Source organism: Eumetopias jubatus, unplaced genomic scaffold (genome assembly GCF_037043125.1).
Source record: "Eumetopias jubatus isolate StellerSeaLion01/CBP00866 unplaced genomic scaffold, mEumJub1_p1.0 scaffold_12, whole genome shotgun sequence".
NCBI lineage: Eukaryota > Metazoa > Chordata > Mammalia > Carnivora > Otariidae > Eumetopias > Eumetopias jubatus.
In genome coordinates this window covers 83,937,510-83,964,886 of record NW_028274818.1, presented here as the reverse complement: position 1 = coordinate 83,964,886, position 27,377 = coordinate 83,937,510, and the positions used below count along the sequence as shown (strand labels likewise).

Here is a 27,377-nt window from a genome sequence, read left to right as displayed (position 1 = left end):
TCCCTTCCTGGAAAGTCCGATTCGTGCAAAATCAAATGCTGGACGAAGCCCTGGTATAGGTTACACATTAAATAGTGGGACATACCTTTCATGGGACTTTTGATTATAAAAAAGATCAATATAGTATTAATGTTTTGGCCAGAGATTTTTCAGTGTTTATCCCTTAATGGTCCTTTCCTTGATAAATAACGATCAAACTACATTTCTTTTAAGATGAAAAGTTTATTTTGCCTTTTGCCTAGAAGCAAAACTAGTGAAAATTAAAGTATAAAAATAAATACAATTTACGTTAATGGACATTCCAAAGTAAAAATAACAAAAATAATGTATATAAATAAATCCATTAAAAGCACAAAACAATGGCACTTTTATGAGAAAAAGCTGTGAACATTAAAATATCTATAAAACACACGCTTTTATTTAAAAAAAACAAACACTCCCGTTACTCAACCTTCATCTAAAGCTATTTTTAACTTTCTCCAAAACATACTATTGGTTTTAGCTAATTTGCATTAGTGCGCACAAAACTTGTAGCATCTGTCTTTCTGGAAAGACCCCCAATGATATGAGTAAGCTGTATCCTGAGTTTTCAGAATGATAAAGCACAATTTATCATATTAAGATATTTTGATATACTTTGCCTACAAATAAAAAATTGGTAACTCAGACATTTTTTACCGTCTTCTGATTTCCTGGCTCACCCATTCAATGAATGATAAATGATACATATCTCAATAAAGAAAATCAAGTTTACACCCAGAGTAGACTATTATTGTCTGACTTAGGGCTGGATGTAACAGCTAAATTTTAAATAGGACAGAAAGTTGGAGAAAACAAATCTTTATCTCCACCTTCTTAAAAGGATATTAAGAATATATATAGTCTGCATTTTCAAAATACCAGTATCATTTAAAATTCAGGTTAGAAAGAGTAAATGTACACAGTCCCAATTTTATATGAGAAGCACAAAGCCCTTTTTGGAAATGGCATGATAAATTAACAGTGACATTCTCTTTCATAAAATCATGTTCCCTCGGTAACATTGTTTGGTTTATGTTTTAAATGAATACATTAGTGATGAAAACCTTAAACATCAGTGCCTCTTAAGTAATGCAGAATTTCAACTCGACAATATTACTATCCCATTGGAAAGTCTGAACTTATTGTTACCGTATAGCCCTTTAGTGTCTTCTAAATCAGGCAGGCTAGAAAAAACAGACTATGAAGGAACAACATACACAGACCACCAAGAAAACAAGTGCATGCAGTGTGAGTCTATTTTACAGAAATGGATGCACTGATTCACTCCTAGGCGCCACTATATTCAAGAAGATTGTGCTACCTCCCTAATTTGTTACCCTCCACAGAGAGATTTTATGACTTAGGAGAAGGGTGTCCAAGAGCACTGGGGTAACCTACATTAAACCTAACATTTCTGCACAAGACAACTAGCGGTTAAGAGGAATGTATACTGTTGACCATAATGGTGGCCCCCAGCTACTTCTGTGGTAAATTCTGGATGGACCACAATTAGCAGGCAAGTGTTTTCTCCTATGAGGTTATCCCATAAGTCCAAGAATATGAAGACTGAGAGATTAATCAGTGTTTAAATTTTACAAAACCAGAGAAAGACATTCTTCTGCAGTAATTTCCCCTCGAATAGAACAGAATCTAATTTATCAAATTTAGCAATCAGTATGCAGAGATGAATGAAATTTGTATTTCCAAAATTACTTGTAATTTATCACACCTTTTCAACATTTTATAGAAATAAACCCAAATGTCCTTGAAATTTACCAAAAAAACGTCCTCAGCAGACGTCTGGGTACAGAAAACAAACTTAGTTTGTACAGGTTAAGCAAAGAGATGGTCGATTACTAACTACTACTGTGTCTTCACCCAGACCTAATGTTAAGAGGATAATGAGGGTGTAGGGAAGGAATTAGCCAGACTGATCAAGTCTGCAGATACTGCTCAGCCCTTTGATGTCACTTTGCCTGTGTAAACAGTCCAGGGTTAACTAAAGAGTCCTGGGCAGGGAAAACAGTAAGCATGAAGCCCCCCATCCCGCCCCTTGTTTATCCTAACGAATGTTGTCTTCTTAAATTGTCGCAACATTTGGCCGCTTTCTTTGGGTTTTTCCTGCATATACTCCTAAAAACAGAGGAAAACTAATATTATTTCTCAATGTCGATTTTTCTATAATTCCAATTAATGAGTGTTCACTATATACCAGGCACCGAGCTAAGTGATATACATGATCATACTTAATCCTTACATAAAATAATCCCGAGGCAGAAACTGTTAACTACTATTTTAAGGATAATAAAACCGAGACATGGGAGAGTAAGTCACGTGCCTAAGCAGCAGCCAGAAGCAGACTCTGAGAACCCAGTTACACCTGATTTGTTGTTTTACTTAACAACCATTTTGCATGACTGCTTCTACTTTGCTTTAATTAGTGGCTTTTGAATGTCACTATAAACTCCTGAGTCAAGCACAAGACATCAAATGAGCAAATGTTTTAAAACATGAGATCAGAGATTGCAACTTAGTTTGTAAGAACTATAAATAACTTTAAGTGCTTTGCAGCAAACTGTAACCCCTTAGCATCCTACTTTGGTCTAAGAGTATGAAAATCTATCATCACAACAAAAATGAGCTTTCTATAAATTCCTTAACAAAGGGTTCATTCTCCATGCAGATCAGAATAAAGCATAAGTTTGTCTGAAACATAATCCAGGCCATTAAAAATCTAAGCAGGAAAGAATAATCTTTTCAACTGCCACTATGGATCTCTATGTTGAGATTCATAGTAAGAATTTTAATCAGTCATATCCCAAATTTTTAATTTATGTAAAATGATAAAATTTTTAGTCTTTTTCAGTTGTCTAAATAAGGCATTCATGTACGAGTAAATCTTTAGAAAAAATAGGAAATTTTGTACTTGTTTAGATATATAATAATTATATACATTAAGTTCGTTTGTATTTACGTTGCAATGCAATTAAACCACAGTAGTTCTAGATACTGAACTTCAGTACATTACTAACTGCAATGACCTATTCATCCTTCATACTGTTGAGTATTACTTGCTCTTTTTCTTACATTCACGAGGGACAAACAGTGGAGATGAAATGCATGAGACAAGAACATGGGATAGTCGTCACCGTGGCAAGTGGAGAATATCACACAAAACAATACTAATTCCTCAATGAATCACCAACTGGCCAGGATTTATCATAATATATAACTCTAATATGGTAAAAAAATTGAAAAGGTTTTAAAATTCCACATAACTTCACAAGCAACAGATCTGGTGTTTGGTCTGAGTTCTTTCCAGTAACCTTTCAAACCAGCTGATTCTGACCACCTCTAGAATAAGCAGGATCTTCAACTACGTAATCCCCTTTAAAACAACTCCACTGTCACTCACAGCAATTTTCAAAAGATGACCTTTTATATTATACTCTACATATGCAACACCATGAATTAAATTCACTATATACATGCAAAAAGTCAGCAATCATTTCAAAGTTATGATCAGTATATCTCATTCCCCTCTTCAAACTTAGTGAACAAATAGCAATGACACGAGAAAATTTCTTATGTTGTTCATTTCCTACTAATTTGGAGGAAATCACTTAGTAATAAAAACTCTAAAATATGCCTGATTGCATATTAATGGGAAGATCAGAATTGATTAGACACTTAATCTTCATTGCCTAGCGATTAGTTTGTTTCTTTTAAATGTTTAGAAAGCAGTGTAGTTAAAGCAAAGCATTTTGAAAGTATTTTTAATGGATCACATCATTTTTGGTGAGCTTATCAAAGTGTCTTAACAAAGGTACCTACAAAATATTAAAACATTAGCTTAATAGCTTTGCATTTGCTTAATACTGAATTTGTCTTCTTGCCACCATAAACAATTTAAAATCCATAAAATACCAAAAACAAAACTTACCCCCTCCCACCTGGCATATTCACATGTGATCTTGTGGCCAGAGGGAGAAACTTTTCATTGCTTTATGTGCAGATACAAATATTCCCGGGTGATACACTTCCCCAAAGCCGAACAAACACACACTGATTTAGGCATCAGATTATTATACTTTACTCATGTATAAAAAGGTTTTCTGAATTAAGCATGTATAATTCTACACATTTTTCGGATTAAAAAAATGTATAGTGTTTCATTACAGAAATCAAGATCGGACCCACAGGTTTACTATGATCTCCTGACTGCCACAAAATACTAACACAAATGATCACCCGCAGGAATGGCTGTGAATATGCCCAAATTATGGTGGCAAGGAAAGACAAGATAGTGTGGCCTGCATCACGGGGCAGCTCGTGCACGTCCTTCTATTGAACGGGCTTCAGGAACTCATTTGCTACACACCTGAAACAGGCGCTCTGTTAGGCACTCTGCTCTGTGAAGACTTCTGTCTATTTTGCACAACCCCCTTCACTGATGTCTTAGGGGTTCTAATTGAATATAAAAAAATTAATAAGTCACTTGCATTAAGGTCTAAATGTTCAACATTCAAAGAAAGCAACCACAGTGCATCAATGGTTCAAAGTACAAATAAGCTTGAAAAGGACTTAAGTCTCACGCATGCGCACAGCAAAGAAACTACACTCTGCTTCAGCAGGGGACTAGAACCAAGGCTTACACTTTGTTGGAGAATCACTTTGGTGATGCTGAACTTACTGTATGGATGCTTACAATACTTAATGAGCAAAATGGTATGAAATGAAAAGTAAAAACATGCCAACATAAGATGATAATTAAGATATAATACACAACAGTACACCAAAGGGTTATCTTTGATCACAAAGCATTAAAAGATCTTCGTAATGCTATGAACAAGTCACATTTGTAAAATAGTTATCCTTTATGTAAACAGCACTAAATTATGTTTCCTGCTCAAAGCTAATCTTGATTTGGATGTTTTTAAATACCCAGCAGGGACATTCTTACCCTTGTCTACTAAGTAGCCTGTGAACAGGTGCATTCTGTCCTTGGTTTGGCTGAAGGACTCTGTCAACAAAGTAAAAAATTAATTCAAAAGAGAATGACATAAATTGAGTTCCCCCTCCCATTTTCTTATAACAGATGAAAGATGATTAACAATGAGATGGGGGCGCCTGGGTGGCTCAGTCGTTGAGCGTCTGCCTGCGGCTCAGGTCATGATCCCAGGGTCCTGGGATCGAGCCCCACATCGGGCTCCCTGCTCCGCGGGAAGCCTGCTTCTCCCTCTCCCACTCCCCCTGCTTGTGTTCCCTCTCTCGCTGTGTCTCTCTCTGTCAAATAAATATTAAAAAAAAAAAGAGTGATGGAAGTCATCTATGCAGATAGGCCAATATAATACCACATAGCAAATCAAACTGATTGAAGCATATTAATATGGTACTTATATTTTGCTCACCGAGAGCCCAAATCTTAGGTTTTTATCAGGATGACCAACATAACTGTTTAATTCTTGTGTTTTTTTTATTTATTTATATACTTTACAAAAACCAACTTTTCCTTTCAAACATCCAAGATCCAAGTAACATCACTCTTGTAAAAGTAGAAAACAGGTCAGAAATATTAAGCTAGCTTTCTAAGGTTTTTATTTATTTTTTTTAAAGATTTTATTTATTTATTTATTTATTTGAGATAGAGAGAGTGTACAGTGGAGAGGGGGGAGGACAGAAGCAAGCTTCCCACTGAGCAGGGAGCCCGATGTGGGGCTCAATCCCAGAACCCTGGGATCATGACCTTAGTCGAAGGCAGATGCTGAACTGACTGAGCCCCCCAGGTGCCCCTAAGGTTTTTAAGTAAGTATCCTAAGTAAGTCCTGGACTTCAATGAGCTGAACTCGGGACATAGGGGGCTGAAATCTCTACCTGAGATGACATATCCTAAACAAAGCTCCAGAAACATCTGGTCTGACCATGTAACCAGGTACATGACCCAGCGTTAATATGGATCTCGGCCCCTCTTCAATCCTCTAGTCAGCAGGGAGTGTTCTACTGATCTCAAGGTAGAACTAAATCAACAGAAAGTAAGCTTGGGATTTATAAATTTTTTTAAAAATAAATAGCTTCTCGGGTGCCTGGGTGGCTCAGTTGGTTAAGCGACTGCCTTCGGCTTCAGGTCATGATCCTGGAATCCCGGGATCGAGTCCGCATCGGGCTCCCTGCTCAGCGGGGAGTCTGCTTCTCCCTCTGACCCTTCCCCTTCTCATGCTCTCTCTCTCATCCTCTCTCTCAAATAAATAAGTAAAATCTTTAAAAAAAGGTAAAAATAAATAAAATAAAATAAAATAAAATAAATAAATAGCTTCTCACAGAGACGAAGTGATTTTTCTCACCTTGTTTCAGAAGGATTTTGTTTAACCAGAAATTTCTTATTTGGCATTCCCATTTCAGCAGCTCTAACACAACATAAAAATAAGGACAAACAAACAGTGTATTTAGAAAGGGAGAGAAAACGCTTATGGCTGTGATGCGGGACGACAGAAACAAATCATTTACACGTCGCTGTACTACTCAGCTGTGCTCAGCGTACTAGAGAGTACTTTCCAGAAAGCAGCAGCTTACTAAGATAGCTACTAGGATGTTCTTGGCATTAGGTTTCCCTCCCATGAAGTCTTTCACACACACATTAGAAAAAGAATATACTCAAAAGATGTAAAATTAACACCGAATATAAAAATTAACTATTTTTAAGGCTGAGTGGCTATCGATGACACAAGTTGAACACTTAGTGTCACTTAGTAGTTGATACATTTACCTAAGGATGAAATCAGATGTTACCACCTGAATAATAAAACTTTATATTAAAAAAAGGGATTTCTACCAACTCAGCTGTAGAAAAGTGAACTTTTTTCTAATTTGGATACACAAATAGACCAACAGATGACTAAAATTAATTGCTTTGCTAATAAATGAATTAATGTGACATGAAACAGAGAAAACTTACTTCATGTACTTCTTCCTATCGAGAGATTTCTGTGTTGCAGCCGACAGGGCCACTCGTGGACTTTTCATTTTGTCCTTGAAAATACAAACCAAAAAGCTTTAGTGGTACCAGTAATACCACTAAAATAATATAGGATGATTTCAAACTACATCGAAAAGCTTCTCTTGCTAGTATTTGGAACTTAGTCTGTCTTTAGAACTAAAGCAGTCCAAGTTCTTAAATAATTACAATTACTTTTCCCAATGAAATAATATAAATTTAGCTTCCTTTTCTTTTGTCAACCACATTAAAATCACCGATTCAAACCACACACCTCCAACACTCTGACATATTTCAAATAACTCTGGTTTCCAAAAAAAAGGCAAAATCCACATGGTAGTTTCGAGGAAATTCAATCAGGAGCCATGATAGTTTTTCTGTTTGTTTGTTTTTGTTTTTTCAATGATAGTTTTCCATAAATCATCCAAACAACGTTCAAAACTTCAACTCCAAAATCCAATCATAAAACAATACCCAATTCTTTTAAATCTGTCTTCAGAGTTAAGTGTTGCTGGTAATCCTGGGAACTGTCTGCTTAAGAATTGTAGGGAGGGTGCTGAAGTCAAAATAGAGAATGAGATTTGGTATCAATTACCCCAAACCCAGAAGAACCTCATTGTGAAATAAGAATAAATAAATAAACTGGTCTCTGTCCCTGGTTCCTGCTAATATTTGATCGTTGACCCCAGTTCCTAACAGAGCTCCTAAAACCCTTGTAAGCTGAGACGGTGATGGCAGCAGCATCTTTTGTTCTAATATTTGGTCTTTGACCTCAGTTCCTGACACAGAGCTCATAAATCCCTTGGAATTTTCTGGGTGATAGGAGCATCTTTTGTTCTAATGAGACAACTTTTGGGGGCTCCCAGGTACAGGCTATTCATCAGAATGACCAAGCAGGAGTAGAAGCTTACCCCTTTGCCCAGAGACAAGAGAGGGTCTAGAGACTGAGTTAATCATTGATCATGCCTACATGATATATCCTCCATAAAAATACTAAAATATGGGGTTTAGAGAGCTTCCAGGTTAGTGAACACATCCATGTGCCGGGAAGATGGCACATTCCAACTCCATGGGGGACAGAAGCTCCTGCCCTTGGGACCCTTCCAGTCTCTATGTGTCTCTTCATCTGGTGGTTCATCTACATCCTTAATTATGTCCTTCATTACATAATAAACCAGTAAATCCCCTAACAACTGTGAACCATTCTAGAAAATTATCAAACCCAAAGGCAGGGTTGTGGGAATCCTGTTTTATAGCTGGTAGAGTCAGAAATACAAATGACAACCTGAGACTTTGGATGGGGAGTCTTAACTGCCTCCTTACCTTGTAGTATCTGACTCTTAATTCCAAGTGGATACTATCAGAACTGAAGTGAATTGTAGGACACCCACTGGTGTGGGAGAAGTGGTCGGCATGGGGGAAAAAACTCACACATCTGGTATCAGAAGTACCACAAGTTTCGTGAGTGTAGAAGAAATATTTTTTTCTTTTCCATTCATTCTTTATAAAAAACATATAACGTACCATTTGCCTGAGCATTTTCTCTTTGCGAACTTCTCGGTCATGATGTAGAATAGACATTCTTTCTGCTGCGTCCATTACAAAGAATATGTCATGAATACCATACAGGGCAGCTCGCAACTAGGTTCAAAAGGAGAAAATATTGTACCCATTTAAAACGATGAGGTTAGTGTTCAGTAATATTAAGTGTACTTGCACTTTTAAGTGAAAAAGGTTAGTTTTAATTAAAACCTATTTTCAGGGCGCCTGGGTGGCTCAGTTGCTTAAGCAACTGCCTTCGGCTCAGGTCATGATCCTGGAGTCCCGGGATCGAGTCCCACATCGGGCTCCCTGCTCAGCAGGGAGTCTGCTTCTCCCTCTGACCCTCTTCCCTCTCGTGCTCTCTCTCTCTCATTCTCTCTCAAATAAATAAAATCTTTAAAAAAAAATAAAAATAAAAAAATAAAACCTATTTTCAGTGGCTAAATGAAGGGAGAGATATAAATTTCCATCTCCTAAAAGCCTTCAGGATACATGCATTTACCTGAGCTAACACTCTTTCCTGAAGAGAAGCATCTTGCACTGAAACAACTCCTCTCTTCAATGGTGCTTCTGACTGAAAACTCCTTATGAATTCCATAGTGTCCTGGAAGAAGAAATACTCCTTCAAAAACCAGTTTCCTAGAAAAATTCATGATCACTGGAACTTCCTTTTGATGTTTTTCTCAGCCAATTCAATATTACTAAGAACATAAAACTATTACTTATCCAAAGTCAAATGGCACTCACTTTGAAGAGAGACATCCACAAACTATTTACATACTTAAAAAAAATCATCTGAATGAGATTAATCATATAATTGCCTACATTACAGCAACAAAGAAATGTTTGATCTGCCTAAGTTCTGAACTACTGTGTCATCTGTAGCTAGTGACTAGCGGTCGCTGGACTGAGAAACTGAGCCAGAAGTGAAATAGGAACAACGGAGCAGCTCCTTACTTTTACAGTTTGGCGAAGTTGTTGCAGCTTATCTGTCTGCATAAGCCTACGAGTAAGAAATCCTTTTGCCACTGCAGTTATCTTGTTAAATTTTGTTTGTACTTCCAGACTGAAAACCTAGAAGAAATAAGACAGACACAATGATTTAAGATGAGCCTTATACTCCTTAATCTATTACAATGAACTAAATTCTACACACGTATGCTTTGTGTAGGTTCATCTCCTACACAGAGAAGAGCTAAGCTATTTGATGTAGGGCACAAACATCTGTCCTCATTTGTACAACCTAAGATAATGTACCTCTTTAAAAAATATAGTTAGATAGACACGCAAATATCACTAAGTTTGCCCACCTGAGACCATTTAGGTTTGGCCCTTCCAAAAGGCCTTGTTACTGAGAGTTTGGTCAAGCCACTAGTTGATGATCCCCAGAGGTAGAAGGGTGCTTCATTTGCAGAAGCAAAGCTATGCTGCAGGGCAGAGTTTGTGAAACCTAGAGAAATATATGTACAGTATTATACTTGACGGCACATAATCAGAATATGCAGAACAGCCAAATAAACACTTGTGACTCGCTAAGAATAACAACTGCCTCTGAAACTAGTCCACATGCAGACTTAAAATATTTATGGACTTTAAGCTTCTGCACCAGATGGATCTTTTCAACACCAACAGCGTCTCAGGATAATTGAAGATGTGCAGATAAGCTCTTGCTCGGTCTGAAGAATTAGATGTAATTCAAGATCACTGGGGAGACAGCAAACTGTTTTCAGTTGAAGCGTATCACCTACTGCAAGAATAAACAAAGACTGGGCTCTGAGTCAAATTTCCTGGTGTTTTCCTTGCTGAGGTGGCTTTTCTCATGAACACCTGTTCACCAGGCTTTGATCTGCTATCATTTCAGTTTTCGCTAGTTACTGGGCAGCTGGCAAATGGGATTACTTGAAGGATGGAGCTACAGTTTTAAAGTGTGTCAAGTAAAATATCTTACTATAGGACGATTTTTTTCAAACAGAAGAGAATTTTAAAAATATTTACCAGAACTACTTGAGTTTGAAGGATGGAGCGAGTCCACCTGAGACAGCATTGTTTCCAGCAAACCAGACTCACTTATTTTTCTCCATTCTAAGTCCACTGCGTTGTTAATGCCTGATTCAGATGCTTCAACTGCAATCACCTTCTTCTCTTTTAACATTTTCTCCTGTTCTTCTATTTCCTGCAGATTAAGTGTATTTTATAATGTGCTACATCTTCTGTTAAATTATATCCCAAAATACCATCATTTTAGGCTTAGCTAAAAGTAATGGGTAATTATCAGCAAATGGTTAATTTCAAGTTTTCCTACCTCCAAAGAAATCGTAAAACAAGTATCCTTGCTGTTACAATACACTCTTGCAGAATGCATAGTTCAGCATCAATATATAAAAATCTTTGAAAAATATGGGGTGCCTGGGTGGCTTAGACGGTTGACCGTCTGCCTTTGGCTCAGGTAGTGATCCCAGGGTCCTGAGATCGAGCCCCACATCAGGCTCCCTGCTCGGCGAGAAGCCTGCTTCTCCCTCTCTCTCTGCCTGCTTCTTCCCCTGCTTGTACACTCTCTCTCTCTGTCAAAAATAAAATCTTTAAAAAAAAAAAAAAAGCTTTGAAAAATATTACATGCTTTGAGTCAAGGATTCAATAAAGTATCCTTTTGATAAATTTTGCATTTATTTTTAGATAAGGAGCTAAATATTAAACCTCACATTTTGGCAATATCCATGTATCAAAATCAATCACCCCCTAAGATTAAGATATACAGGGGAAGAAATAACAAGTATCCTATATGTGAACAAAATTCATAGTATCCCCAGCGAAATTCCACTTACCAGCCCCATATCCCTACATTTTAATTCCTCACCTTCTGCAATCTTTCCTGTTCCCTTTCCTGCTCAGCTATGAGTAGTGATAACTGCTGGGCATGCTGTTCTTCTAGCCTCTTCCGCATTTCTTCAAAGGCTAACATCTTGCTTTTTAATATCTCCTCGCCTTCTGAAAAGAAACACATCCCCTCAAATTTAGAAAATTTACTAATATCTGATACACAGTCAATTTAAATGATGCTTCTGACCAAAGAACATTCCTGGATCCTACATAACACAATCAAGGTACAGCCAGGTCCCCACTCTGAGCCACGTTCTCTTCCACCATGCCCTTCGTTTCAAGCTACCAAATGAAGGCCTGCTTGTCACCACCATCCCCACTCACTCAACAGATCCCACCCATGATCTGAACCGATGGAGCCAACACTATCTATTCAGTTAAGATTCTCCTTACTCGGGGCACCTGGGTGGCTCAGTTGGTGACTGCCTTCGGCTCGGGTCAGGATCCCAGGGTCCTAGGATCGAGCCCCACATCAGGCTCCCTGCTCTGCAGGGGGAGCCTGCTCCTCCCTCTCCTTTTGCATGCCGCAGCCCCTGCTTGTGTTCTCTTTCTCTGTCAAATAAATAAAATCTTAAAAAAAAAAAAGATTCTCCTTACTCAAATTAACTTCAAGATGTGATTCTCGTCTGTATCTCACCTCTATTCTGACTCTGGTCCTTCTCCAGGATCTCTGGTATTGTAGCGTCTAGTTTGGTTTAGTTTTGATTTTTTAAATAAATGTTCCTTTGATAGTGTAAAGCTTCTCAGGTTCAGGTTCCAAAAAACATTGGATATTAAAATTTCAGATATTTAAATTACTAACTAAAAAATTTATTCAATTATTATGACTATGCAACTGACTGAACAGAAAGTAGTAAGACACTCTGAGATGTTGAAATACCAAGTATTACACAGATGTAGTACCTATTCATGAACCCATCACAATTTGGCTGAATTCAAAGAATCATTCTTTCCAAATATACAGTCAATGATTTTCACTGAAGATAAGCATATTATATTACCTATCTGCTATGGTATTCCCGTTTGTTGCTAAATACATTTTATTCAGCTACAACAATTTGCATTTGTTCATGTGCAATTTTTCATAGGCAAAGGGGAGCTGGAAAAGTAGGAGTAGACTTACAACTTTCAGCAAAAAAGGACAAAGCTCCTCAGCTCAACCACTCAACCAACAGCGAGAGTCCATTCAGCTCTATCTTAAGAATTTCATAAATGAGCACTGTCCAGGAGCTCCTCTGAGAGCAAGCTGGCTGCCTCCGTGACTGGCCTCGCTCCTATTAAAGCTCTGCCAGGGCTGCCCCCTGGTTAGCTCTGTGGACCTCTGGTATTCACAGACGGCCTCCAGCAACGCTGCCCTGTCTGTCCAGATTATCCATACCGGCTCCCCGGAGAGCCACTGATGTTTTTATTACAGTTCTTAAGTTACACAGATTTTCAACGGTCTGTCCCAACCCTATTTTTCCTATCAACCCTGTCATTTTTAGCGTGCAATTTTACAGAATGTGAAGTTTTTTTTCAGGAAGATATAGATCACATTAGAGCTGAAATGTTTATGTCCAAGAACTTCACTGACTTATTTCTTCCATATTAGTAATGAAGAATTATGAACCCCAACAACAAAGGAGTTAGAAGAAAGACATGTTTTAATAAGTTGCTATTAACAGAACACTAGATATGAAAGAAATTTGAAATTTTTTTCAATAAAGATGTCATTCTTAAAACACTACTCACAGAGCCTTATTTCTCTAATAATTTCATGTTAAAGGGTTCACTGAAGGACCAACTACATGAATATCTCATTACAAATGGAACAACAGACCGATGAAGATACTAGAAACCACTGTCCATCCAAAAGGAAGATAACATATTAATACACTAGATTAAAACTATGAGCGATGTTTCCTGCAAGAACTTTTTTTTCCCTGCAAGAACTCTTTCTTCCAGTCATTAACAATATTCTCTGTGATACAAAGTGAATTGTGAGATTCATATTTTAAATAAGAGAAGGCTTTAAGAAAGCCTATCAAATGGCAATAAACTATAGCTAATTGTAGGTTATCCGATAAGAGAAATGAAATGAAAAACCCTGATGAACAGATGAAGACAATTCTTATTGTTTTTCAAAATGTCAATTAAAAAGTATTCAATAAAGCTGCCATCTGCTTGGCAGGCATCAAACACTTCAGTTTCCTTACCTTTGGAACTACTGTCTAACATTTTATTCTTGTTGATGTAGACAGATCCCTTGGGGTATCTTTTTTCTGGCAAATGCTGCCTTTCCTGTTCAGCTATTCCAGTTGCTAAGACATAAGGGCAGTTTTCTTTCTGCAAACTATCAATATCTAAATCAAGTCTCCGTTTAACTTTCTCAAAACTGTTATCCAAAAATGGTTCATTTCCACAGGACACTGTAGGGGTGTCCATCTGCTGTCTGGTATTCTGGTTTTGCATCAGTAAAGGAGATGGGTTTTTTACATCATAAGACTTATTCAGTTCCATTTGTAAATTGCAGGCATTTTTCTCTAACACATTGGCTGACTTGAGTGCGCTCACAGTTCCCAAGTTTTGACTCACTACACACTGACTGGTGGCATATGGCTCATGCGATCTTGGCATTGCAGTATACATACCATCCATTTTGGGTGGTCCTCTCCCATCAGATGTTAACTGACCTTCCACGACAGCAAGTCCATGAATGGCCTTGTTTTCTAACTGATTTCCTGAAGACTGGCATACCTGATTTGATTTACCTAAAACCGCTTCCTGTATGGCTTCAGATGTATTTTTGCTGACATAAATCTTGCTTGGACAAACTCCTGTCAAATCAACTGGTAACTTTGGCACAGTTTCAGGTACCTTTGTTTTTTCATCAGTATCTTGAACAACTAAGTCTACCGCCTGCCCTTTTCCTTTAGGACTTAACTCACAGGCATTTATTGGGTTATTTATAAGTATATGACATGCTGATGATGGCCTGGAATGCCTTCGATGCATTTTAGGACTCAGGCTTGGCTCTGGACTAGGTAATTTGGCATATGAACCAGTAAGACTTTTGATAACGTTACTCTCAGGAACAAAAGTGGGAATGACTTTAAAATCAGAATCAGGGTCTAAAACAGTGCGACGGCCAGTTCGTACAGGTATGTCCACTTTAGAGAAGCTACCTAAAACAGACGCATTCATGCTGCTTGCTTGAGTGGAAGCACCTTGGAGAAGAACATTTGATTTATTAAGGCTTGGTTTGTCAGGAATCACTGAAGCACAGTGTCTGCTAGTCAGCTGCGCCTTCTCCTTTCCAGAGTCGGTCACTTTAACAGCCTCATGTTCTTTATCTGAATGACTCTCATGAACACGCCACTTCGCACTACTTCTCAGGCTGTGCCTATATTGTTCTCTTTCTATATATTCCTTTGACTTTTTCATCAGGTTCTGAAGACTCATTATGTAGGGATCCGGAGTAACTTCCTCCAAAAGTGTCGGGTCCTGTTCTTCACTGGTTGGGAAGAGACCGTCGGACAGAAGACTCTCCTGAGGGGTTGCTGAGGGGGTCTTTGCAGAAGCTTCATTTTCCACAGGGGTAACGATATCTGAACTATCACAGTACTTGAGAGAATTAAATTCTGAGTCCCTAGCTACATCTATCCCATTAGATTTAAATTGGTCCTCATGATTCAATGGCAAAATTCCAGTTATCTTTTCAAACTTTCCTAAAGTAGAGTATTCAGTAGGGCTTGGCAAGATATTTGGAAATGTAGCAGGGACATTCAAGTTTCTGACTTCTGAATCACAGTAAACTGTTTCAGTCTCCCATGGATCAAAATCACTGGCATTAGGTGCTTTTCTAACCTGGAAAAGAAAATTTAAAAATTAGTATTTCCTCACTGCAAAGAAAAGCCTTTGATTTCACTATTTTCTGAAATAAAATTGAAATAGAAAATTCAAATATTTTAATATTTGAAAACACAAAAACTAAGATAACCTTTTTCTACTGTATCCTGTATCACATGGAGCTCAAATTACTATTAAACATATCTACTGATTAAAAAATTTTTAAATAAAATAAAATAATTTAAAAAAAATTAAAACATCTATTGGTCATCCTGGCCTATTTATTAAAAGAGTGTAAGAAAAAAGGGAAATTATCTGATACAAGTATGTACATATGTGAACGGGTATACACACACACATATATTCACATATCCAGGCACAATTTAATCTTGGAATAGATGGATTTTTTTTTTTTGGAATAGATGGATTTTAACTCTCTTCTATATTATATATATTATTAAAGTCACCAACTGGTTCTCCTATGAAAGCTAAGGATACCGATGTATGAGATAAATAGCAAGTAATTAAATTTCTTACATGAATGACTCCTTTAACAAAGGCTAACTTGCCTAGGATATTAAGCAAAAATAATTCAGCAACAAGACTCCTGCCTCTCATAAGCTTACACCAGATTTTAATTAAAATCCTTCTGTATGATGAGGCAAATTTGTATTAAATCATGGTTCAGCCATGTAGCTTAAGTTACTTAGAAATAAACTTTCTGGGGCGCCTGGGTGGCTCAGTCATTAAGTGTCTGCCTTCAGCTCAGGTCATGATCCCAAGGACCTGGGATCAAGCCCTGCATCGAGCCCTGCATTGGGCTCCTGCTCAGCGGGAGGCCTGCTTCTCCCTCTCCCACTTCCCCTGCTTGTGTTCCCTCTCTCACTGTCTCTCTGTCAAATAAATAAATAATATCTTTAAAAAAAAAAAAAAGAAGAAAACTTTCAACCTAAAATCTAAAACATCAAAGCAAATTTCAATTTGATTAAGTGATAGTCATTTTAAATAGCAACCCGTTAATGAGTTTTAGAACAAGCAAAATAAGTAAAAAATTTATAAATTAAGATGAGAACTAACACACAAGAGAGCCAACAGAAAAAATAAAATTACATTTTTCTATCTAAATAATTTGACTTTGTAAAAGAATAAAAAGTGATGTAGGATGGTTTTTAAAGATTATACAAGCATATATTAAACGGACAGAAATTATCATATTATCATATCAATACAGACAACAGAATCCTGAATATTAAAAGATTTTTAGGTTGTTATGTATGTGTTTTTTTTTCCTAGACCATATGGCACTCCTGTTTTACCTTACAAATCCCAAGACATATAATGGTTTCCAGGTACCATGCAATAAACACCACAACAAAGTATACTTAGTCACAACCTCAAGACCAAAAGAAAACAAAAGGGGAACATATTCACTAAATCCATGAACATGTTCATAGCCTTAAGTAAAATAAATTGTCTCCTTAGAATATCTCGCATTTCATACTTAAATATACAGCAGCTACAGCTATGTTTTTTGTACACTACTAAAATGAGCCTTTGGTTAGAGAATTTAAATAACAACAACAACAACAATGTATCATAGAATGATAGGTTTTACAGGTAAAAGAGACTGGAGACATCTATTTGTACGATATAAAATTTCTCTATCTGCATAATTAATTCATTACTCTCTAGTTTAACACTGTACATGCTCTATTAAATGTTGGAAGTTTTAAGACTCAAAAATCTCATGAGTAGTATATTTGATATAATCCCTCACTGGACCAACAATGATATGCCATTTTTGTTTCAGTAATAGGAAACATCTAGTAAACAAAAAAACCTACACTTACTGTGCTACATATTATATATATATATATTTTTTTTTTAAAGCTACTACCCACAGAAAAATGAAGGTAGCAGTTAGTGGGAAACAGCCTAAGGTTCATTGTACATGTGTCATCTAGTATAATATGGTCCATACTAAACTAATAAGCAATATGTTATGTATGTTATATATGTTTTTTTTTCCTAGACCATATGGTTAGTTTAGGTCTAAGATGCATCTAGACAATTCTACTTACATAATCTAAATTGCATTTGTGTACTTAAGAGAATTTTAACAAAAAAAATTGGGGACAGTTATTTACTTTAGCAGAGAATGAGAATAAGGTCATTGACTCAATAGTCTGATTAGTTCAGAGGTAAACTACAATGGTCAATTCTCTCATTCTGTCACTGAGAATTCCATGTTTTTAGAGTCATAAGACACAGACAATAAACAATTATATTCAGGGAAGGGTTCCATTGTCTAAGTACCCTCTGATTCAAGTACTGGGAACATTACTAACAAGCAACTGAATGTTCTTTGGAGTAACTGAAATGGAAATATCACAAACCATGAAGATTCTCAAACATAACAGTAAAATATATTGGTAACTAACTAGTAAGAGCAAACATATTTCTGAGAAATTATCATTAATGCGTACCTCATGATTTCTTAATCATAATTTTAAAAAAGCGTACATTACACACCTGAACATTTTCAAGAATTTCCTGGACACGAGTCAATAAAGCCTTCTTCCTATTAACATGATTTCTTGTTTGTACATCAAGCGCTTTCTGCTTTTCTTGTTGCATTTCCTTTCTTTTCTCAATGTTAAGCTGCAAAACATCAGAAATATGTAATTATTTATCATAAATATAAAAACATCTTAAAGTCAGGAAGCTTTGAATCAGAATGATTAAAACATGCAAAAGGTAAAACTACAGGGAAAGAAATCTGAACAGTGGGTGTGGGTAATGAGTGGGATGGGGCACGGGAGATCTTTCTGTCGGTATCCATAATATCCATATGGGTATGTTATACAAGTGTATGCCATATATCAAAACTCATGGAACTTTAGAACTTAAGAGCTGTGCATTCTACTGCATGTAAATTATTCTCAACCAAATAAAAAACTTAAAAAGAAAAAAACCTGTTCAATTATCAAATGCTCTAAAATGAGAGGTAATGGGATGCCTGGGTGGCTCAGTCCATTAAGCATCTGCCTTCGGCTCAGGTCATGATCCCAGGGTCCTGGGATCGAGTCCCACATCGGGCTCCCTGCTCAGCGGGGAGCCTGCTTCTCCCTCTCTGCCTGCCACTCTCCCTGCTTGGGCTCTCTGCCTCTCTCTTTCTGACAAATAAATAAATAAAATCTTTAAAAAATAAAAATAAAATAAAATGAGAGGTAAAATAAGCCCTTTTGGCCACTGCTGAGCTTTTCATTTGGCAGTATCTTACTCCACAAGGTCAGATTCTTCAATTTCTAATCTTCTAATCAGTGTACATTTTACCTCGTTGCTATTTCAAGAAACTGTCTAAAGGCTTAATGATAAAAGAAAGAGATAATGTTTTATTTGCCTACAAAATCAGAACACATTTGGTCCCAGTTCATTGTACTTTCTATTAAAAATATAACTTACCTAAAAAATTGAAGTTTCTAAGCATTACACCTTTTTAGTGAATTTAAATCTTAATTATTAAGTTCTAAGAGGCTTAGTCACTTCATTAAGAAGTCAAGATTTATTTTAGACTAATGCAAAGGCAAAACATATCATAAAAAATTATTCCAAAATTACACTACTCATCTATCACATACAACATAAAATCATGGATTAAGGTCCATGAGCATCAGATTTTGCTTATAAATCAGTAACTGATGGAGTCATAGACCCTAAACAAGGCTCAGATATTTTGGTCCATATTAAACTAACAAGCAATATGTTATCAAGTAGCTGATAAAAATGTTTTAAAAAATTGTTTTTAAAGATTTTATTTATTTATTTGTCAGAGAGAGAACAAGAGCACAAGCAAGGGGAGCGGCAGGCAGAGGGAGAGGGAGAAGTAGGCTCCGGGAGCCTGATGTGGGGCTCGATCCCAGGACCCTGGGATCATGACCTGAGCCACGGGCAGACGCTTAACCGATGGAGCCACCCAGGTGGCCCTGTTTTAAAATTTTTATTTGCATGGTACCAAAGAATCATTCCACAATTTACTTGCTAATCGAAAAGGGGGAAAATGTATACTTTGAAGAGTTATGTGGCAGTCACCACTTGTAAAAGTGTTCAAACTAAACATCACAAATGGAGGAACAAACAAATTACGTAACTTCTAACTTAACTTCATATGGAGCACAGGACATCAGCTCCAAAGAATTCCTGTCAGATATGTTTAATCTGACTCTAATCAAACTTGTACTTTTTTTCTAATGAAACTTTTAGACTTAATTTCCAGTTTATATGAACTACAGGGACTAGAGGACAAGTAAAATATCACCACAGAGAAACAATTAGACAAATCCAAAATAAGGCATTTTATATAAGATAACTGGTCTGGTCTCCTTAAAAATTCACTGTCGGGGCGCCTGTAGCTCAGTCGTAAGGCGTCTGCCTTCAGCTCAGGTCATAGTCCCAGGGTCCTGGGATCGAGCCCCGCATCGGGCTCCCTGCTCCCGCGGGAAGCCTGCGTCTCCCTCTCCCACTCCCCCTGCCTGTGTTCCCTCTCTCGCTGTGTGTCTCTCTGTCAAATAAATAAATAAAATCTTTTAAAAAAAAATAAAAGAAAAAGAAAAATTCACGATCGTTACCAAAAAAAAAAAAAAAAAAATTGGGGGACGCCTGGCTGGCTGAGTCAGTCTCAGGGTTGTAAGTTCAAGCCCCATGATGGGTGTAGAGATTACTTAAAAATAAAATCTTTTAAAAAAAATTTTTTGAGAGGTAGAAGAGCTGTTCTAGATCAAACAGATTTTATTTATTTATTTTTTTTTTAAGATTTTATTTATTTATTTGAGAGAGAGAGAATGAGAGATAGAGAGCACGAGAGGGAAGAGGGTCAGAGGGAGAAGCAGACTCCCTGCCGAGCAGGGAGCCCGATGCGGGACTCGATCCCGGGACTCCAGGATCATGACCTGAGCCGAAGGCAGTTGCTTAACCAACTGAGCCACCCAGGCGCCCTAGATCAAACAGATTTTAAAAACATAACAAGCTAATGCTATTTGTGAACCTGACTGGATCCAGATTAGAAAAAAAATAGTTATAATACACATTTTGAGCACAAAAGCAGAAATCTAAATATGAACCAAATATTAGATGCTATTAAAATTATTACTAATTTTCTTAAAGTGTGATAATGGGTTTTATGTAGGAGGATATCCTTATTTTTAGAATATGCATATCAAAATATTGAAGGGAGAAGTATTATGCATCCACAATTTTCAAATGGCTCAGCAATAAAACAAAAACAGTATGTATGTATGTATACACACACATATATATATAAAATTATAAACACGATAAAGCAAAGATGACAAAAATGTTCAAAATTGTTGAATCTAGATGGTACATATATGGGTGGCCAAGGTACTACCCTACTTTTCTGTATGTTTGAAAATTTCATTACAAAAAGTTGGCAGAAAATATTGATCTTTAAACTCCTGTTATACATTTTTTTACTGTTCCTTTCAATTATATTAATTTTCTGATTTGAAATAAACTCACATTTTAAAAACATCAAATCAGTATGAAAGAGTTTATAATGAAAAGAGTGTCTTCCTTCTCATCCTGTACTCCTTTATCCTTCCTCAGAGAAAGAAATATTCTTATATAAAAATCCAAATAGTTAACATATATATATATATATGAGTACCTCCTATGATCCAAGTAGTGCTCTAAGCATTTTACATGTATTAGATCATTTAATCCTCAAAACAACCCCATGAAGCAGGGGTGCCTGGGTGGCTCAGTCCATTAAGCGTCTGCCTTCAGCTCAGGTCATGATCCCGGGGTCCTGGGATCAAGCCCTGCATCGGGCTCCCTGCTCAGCAGAAAGCCTGCTTCTCCCTCTCCCACTCCCCCTACGTTCCTTCTCTCGCGCTGTCTCTCTCTGTCAAATAAATAAATAAAATCTTAAAAAAAAAAAACCCTGTGAAGTAGATACTATTTTTATCCTCATTTAATAAATAAATGGACCTGTAAGTTCGCACAGCAGGTAAGTAGCAGAGTAATGATTTATTTTTTAAAGATTTTATTTATTTGAGAGAGAGAGATAGTGAGAGAAAGCATGAGCAAGGGCAGGGAGAGGGAGAAGCAGGCTCCCCGCTGAGCAGGGAACTCGACGCAGGACTCAATCCCAGGACCCTAAGGTCGTGACCTGAGCCAAAGGCAGACCCTTAATCGACGAAGCCACCCAGGTGCCCCAAAAGTAATGATTTAAACCAAAACCAGAAGGCTCCAGAATCAGGCTTTTAACCACTATTCTACCCTGCTCCTGAGTGAGAGCATGATGTGTGCAGTGATTTATAATAGACTGTGGAAAACCTTCCATGCCTGCACATTTAGGTGTATTGTACTCGTTTTAACGGCATGAATGAAATCCTATAAAATGGACCACAGTCTGTTAAATTAGTTTACCATTGATGGACATTTAAGTTGTTTGTTAATCTTTTGCTATTTCAAATAATGCTATTGCATAACCTGTATGTACTTCCTCTGGCACACAGACGAGTACAAGTCTAAGATATTCCCAAAAATGGAATTGCTAAGTTAAAGTTATATATACTTTTAAATTCTGATAAACATTACCAAAATCATCTCCAAAAAATAAAGTCAAGTGCTCCTCTCAGCAAAAATGCAGTATAAGCTCCTTTTCCTCACAACCTAAGGAACACTAGGTCTTACTGGATCTTTGCCAGTCAAGTAGATTAAAAAAAATGCTAACTCATTTGTATTTCATTAATTATGAATAAGAGGCATTTTTTTTCAATGTTTATAAGGCTTCTTTTGTTTTTCTATGAACTACCTTAGTGATTCACTATAGAAAAAAAGATTATTTAAAAATCAAAGAATGGGGTGCCTGGGTGGCTCAGGTGTTAAGCGTCTGCCTTGGGCTCAGGTCATGATCCCAGGGTCCTGGGATCGAGCCCCACATCGGGCTCCCTGCTCCGCGGGAAGCCTGCTTCTCCCTCTCCCACTCCACCTTCTTGTGTTCCTGCTCTCGCTGTCTCTCTCTCTGCCAAATAAATAAATAAAATCTTAAAAAAAAAAAATCAAAGAACGTTTACCAGTGGAGAAAGCACAGCCACTCCATGGAAGCGAATAAGTGAGATGCTTTCAGACTGGACAGGTAGAAAGCTCCCTGTGGATAGTGATGCCTCTTGGATTCTGGCAAGACTATTCTCACAGAACTTCTCATACTCCTCCATCTTCCCACAGTTACACTATAAGAGAGAAAAATGTCATTTTTAATATGGTGAAAAAACAGATCTTAATTATTTGGCAAATTTTATTGAGCGCTGAAATATTTCTAGAATTCACAATTCCTAAAATTGGCCTTCCCAGAATTTTTTTTGTTTTTACTGATGAACAGGTAATTCTTAAGTATAGGTAAGCACCTCAAGATCCTACTCAGTTAAGCCTTGCTTCATACAGTAAATATGTCTAAACATATGTATATAAACCAATCTTTAAATATGACTGGTTTAAAAAAGTACTAAGAACTCACCGGTGAAAAATTCTTAAAGGAAAAAAAGTTCTCTACCACTTTACTAACTTTAGATTATACAATAGAATATTGTACTTTCCTTAGCAGGACTTACCTACACAAGAAAAACTAAATCATACAAAAGTAGAAATGCTTTTGTAGCCCAAAAAAAAAGATAAAAAGGCTATTTACGTAAAAGAGGATATTTACTTTTAAAAATTCTTTTGTTATCATGGAGTTCAAAGTCTATTATTTTCACATCTCAAAAATGTACTTTAACTCCCTGGTCACAGGCCAAATGAGTCAGAGGTGGAAAGAGAGTATCTACTGGCTCTCATAATTCTATTGCATTGTGAAAAATTGGAACCACCACCAAACTACTTAAAACAATCAGCCCAGTAATTTCACAATTTCTGGAAAATTGTGATGGTGGCTATAAAAATTCAAGGTAATCAGGAAGAATTAGCCAGCATGTTCGTTCATTTAGGTCATGTTAAATATTTGATTGCCTGTCTCCACAGCATTATGTCTGGCTTTGTTTCCTTTAAACAAGCAAGGGAGAGTAAAAAGAGAGACATCATCAGACTCATCAACAGTAAGGTTATGAACTGTGAAAACAGAAAAACTAATACAATAATGTTCCCTTAAGTGTTCATTTTAAAACAATTAATTAACAAAGAAGGGGGGCGGAAAAATTCAACTAATGACGTGGGACATGCAGAGATGGATATTGTCTTAAGCCTCAAGGCACTTAAAAATTCAGTACACGGGGCGCCTGGGCGGCTCAGATGGTTGGGCGTCTGCCTTCGGCTCAGGTCATGGTCCCGGGGTCCTGGGATCGAGTCCCGCGTCGGGCTCCTGCTCCCCGGGAGCCTGCTTCTCCCTCTGCCTCTCTCTCTGCCTCTCTCTCTCTCTCTCATGAATAAATAAATAAAATTTAAAAAATCTTTAAAAAAAATTCAGTACATTAAAGTGTCAGGGACAAATTACAGCACAATTAGAAATGAAGAAAAAGCTTCTTATGATTTGATTACGAAAAAAGTAAGATATATTGCTAATTTTGACCAATTGGTAGTCTTCTTATCAACAACACTTCTTCATACCATCCCATCAATTCTATTTCTATATTTGATTTAGGCAAAGCGTGAGTTTAATTTCAAAGAAATGGATCTCTAAAGTGTAAATGAGATTGTTTTGCAAATTTATATTCATAAAACAAGCAAAAGTAAAAAAACAAAACATAACACCTTCCTACATGACAATCATAGGAGCCTCATTTTTCAGTCTGGATTTCAATCCCCGTTATGCTGTCTTAACAACCAAAATATGCAGAAGCTAAAATGTAAAAGAAATTCAAATGATCCCATTTCTACTAAAATACTCAAAAATATTTTTCAACACAACCCCTGCACCCAGCCTTACAGGAATGTAAATAGATTACTCATACAATGAAAGAAATATACTTTCTATGGATACTCAAGCAAAGCATGAAATTCTATTTTAAAGGTCTGGGAAATGTAAGGAATAAATAAAATATTCTTATGGCAAGTTTTATTTTTTTTCAACAACATCATATAGATATACTTCATTGCTTTGGAAAGTTAAATTCACATCTCTTCAAAAGACCTGTATGTCATGCATATTACAGATGTACAGTAACAGATTATTATCACAGCATAACTATGGCATATAATAGTGCATTAAATACCCATATACAAGTGCTAATATGGTTGATTACGGAAATTACCAAGTGATCCTAGAGCATGACTGAATTTTTCCATTCCTCAGTCTCAACTTGGATGTCCCCGTCCTCGGGCCATCCCTGATGATCCCATCTACATTAGCCCTCTATCAGTCACTATCACATCACATTGCCCCGCTGTTTCCCAATTTTCACAGCACTTACCACTATCTGAAATTATCTTGTTTATTTCCTTGGGTTTTGTCTGTCTTCCTCCACCAAAACGTAAGCTCCATAAGCACAGGTACCTTTGCAGTTTTGCTCACCACTGAATCCCCATTACACAGAACAGCATCAGCACACAGAAGGCACTTGATAAAAGTATTGAATAAATGAATTAGGGTAATCAGCTCAAACAATAAACCAGGGAAAGCCAGGAGGAAAAAAGAGTGGACTATAGAGCAAAGAAGCTAGGAAGGAAGAATGGAATTTAGAAAATGGTAGTTTCATGGATGACCCTATTCTCTGAAGAAACTGGTACTCCTAAACTGCAAAGGCAATCATTTAAAAAACGAGCATAATCGGGCACCTGTGTGGCTCAGTTGGTTAAGCACTGGACTCGTGATTTTGGCTCAGGTCACGATCTCAGGGTGGTTGTGAGATCCAGCGCCTCCCCAGGCTCTGCACCCAGTGCAGAGATTGTTTTGCAAACTTGGGGTTCTCTCTCTCCCTTTCCCACTGCCCTTCCCCCTTCCTCTGTCTGTCTCTCTCTCCTTCTCTAAAAAAAAAAAAAAAAAAAGAGCATCATATCCTATATGACTAAGCAGGAGGGCACTTCGTTTCTCACACCACAATTATCTGTCAGGAGAGTTTTTTTTTGAATGGAGCCTTGACTACAATGCCACTCCAACCACAAATCTACTGACCCATACTTTACCATCAGGCATTACTGGATTACTGGTCCACTTGAATTAATAATTTGTCAGCTGCATCAAGTTCAGACATGCCTTGTCTTCTCCATTTATACCATGACCCTTCACCAAATGAGCCTCTTTGCAACCCCATAGATTCATCCTTCTGCTACCTACTCCTCACCAGTGTTCTACCAGAAATATCACTAAAGGGAATGGTAAAAGTAATACATAACAGATCTTGCCTTGATTTCAAATCCTAGCTGGTTGTTTACCCCTTAGTGCTCCCAAGGACATAATCTTTTTGTATACTCAATAAAGGGAAGGTTCCTTATTCAGGCACATACTAGCTATGTGTTCTTGGCAATTTATTTACCATCTCTATGCCTCAATTTCCTCATACGTAATGCAGGGATAATCAGAGTATCTGTCTCAAGAACTCAATGAACTAATACATGTATGGCAATTAGCATAATGCAGGACACGCAGAAAGCATCAAAAAATGGGGACTGCCTTTATTATTAAGAGGATGGTGATTAATATGATTTTTATCACGAGATTATGAATTCTTGGAGGGCAGCGACAGTGCTTGGTTCCTGGTAGGATTCAAATGTAATTTTAAAACACGGAAAGGGGGACATCCTTCTCATTTCGTTGTTTCCAGACCCCTCCTCATCAATCTCTAGGCGCCTTCCACTTTCCTAAATTGGGGGTAGGGAACTGGGATTACAACCAGATAGAAGCAGAATGGGAACCACCTCGCAGCATCAGGGGCAATCAAGACAATTTGCTTTATTAGCCTCAAGCTTATTCCCCTGAGTCTCAAAGGCAGAATAAACAGCACTCCTAGCTAGAGGCTTTGGTTGTGGTAACCGGCTTTCAGAATGGCCAGTGCACACCCTGAGGATAACTCCCTCGCCAGCATCTTGGGAGAAGAAAAACGGTCCAGTTTTATCAACAGGAGGTGATTCCCCGGCTCTGTCCCGAGGTTATTTGCCAGGGACCCTCTGCCTTAACCCCGGCGCCCCACGCCCACCTCCCCCAGCTCCTCTGCTAAGGCTCCATCCCGAGGGCCCACCAGGCAGCGCCAGCATCCGAGCATCACCTCCGCGCCGAGTGTCGCTGGTCCCCGGGCACCTGTCTCCTCATACCCGGCGCCTTTCTCTGGGCTCGAAGACCGGGAGCCCAGCATCTGCGTTCGGGTTCCGTACAGAGCTCACCCTCAGCTTTCAGGGAGCCAATTTCGCCTCCCCCGGTGGCCTCGCAGCGGGGACCCACTCAGGATCTGTCTAGCCCCCGCCTTATGCACACACCTGATCTTCCACGGCCCGGTCACGCTTTTTTCCCCTCGCCCCGGGCCTAGTCAGGAAGCAAACAGCTCAATTTATACTGACAGAGCGCAGCTGGGCCCGCCGCCTCCTTCTCCTTCTCCTCCCCGCCATATTACGGGTCTCTGGCGGCAACACGGGATCCTGGCAACGGCCACCGCCGCCGCCACAGCCCGGACTCCACCTCTTCGGGCGGCACTTCCGGTGGTTGCTTCCGGGGCCGTTGGAACGGTTGGGCCTCCAAAAAACTACAATCCCCGACGTGCATTGCGCGCCCGGGTAAGCGCTCTGGCCGGGTACTTGCGCCCTGGCGAAATACTGGCGCGAAGCGCGATGCACGCTGGGAAACGTAGTCTTTACTGCAAACTAGGGCCTCTCAAATTATAATTTATTACAATGTGAAGGCTCTTCAGGTCTGAAGGCCCCTGAAGTGTTCCTTGAAATTGCTACTTTTTACTTATCTGTAAAAAGATAACCTCTTTCTTTGTGGTCGTTGGAAAACATACAACGATCACCAAATTTTTTTCTCCGTAAATAAAATATTGATGAATCCTAGATATCAACTCTAAGCCTCAAGACATCCCTACCCTTTTGCAAATCAGTGGGAAAACACGTCCAAGAAAGAAAGGCAACAGGTTCAAGATGGAACAAAAAGCCCCGAATGCTTTACCAAAGTTTC

General features: G+C 38.0%; 1 protein-coding gene across 4 annotated transcripts; it reads right to left on the bottom strand.

Moving 5' to 3' along the window:
- Nucleotides 1-233: 233 nt before the first annotated feature.
- Nucleotides 234-26,859, bottom strand: CCP110 (centriolar coiled-coil protein 110). Of its 4 annotated transcripts, none has more exons than XM_028091683.2 (16): nucleotides 26,684-26,859; nucleotides 24,685-24,830; nucleotides 22,360-22,515; nucleotides 17,792-17,920; nucleotides 13,627-15,277; nucleotides 11,409-11,539; nucleotides 10,550-10,727; nucleotides 9,865-10,004; nucleotides 9,512-9,628; nucleotides 9,057-9,158; nucleotides 8,537-8,653; nucleotides 6,974-7,047; nucleotides 6,363-6,425; nucleotides 4,985-5,044; nucleotides 4,403-4,488; nucleotides 234-2,154 (listed from the first exon to the last, which is right to left on the bottom strand). In XM_028091683.2, exons 3-16 carry the CDS (start codon nucleotides 22,498-22,500, stop codon nucleotides 2,102-2,104), a joined length of 3,042 nt encoding a protein of 1,013 aa, XP_027947484.1. In that variant the 5' UTR covers nucleotides 22,501-22,515; nucleotides 24,685-24,830; nucleotides 26,684-26,859; the 3' UTR covers nucleotides 234-2,101. The 4 variants fall into 4 exon arrangements, with proteins under 4 accessions (XP_027947484.1, XP_027947489.1, XP_027947488.1 ...); XM_028091688.2 differs by having other exon boundaries at nucleotides 14,062-15,277; XM_028091687.2 differs by lacking the exon at nucleotides 4,403-4,488.
- Nucleotides 26,860-27,377: the final 518 nt, after the last annotated feature.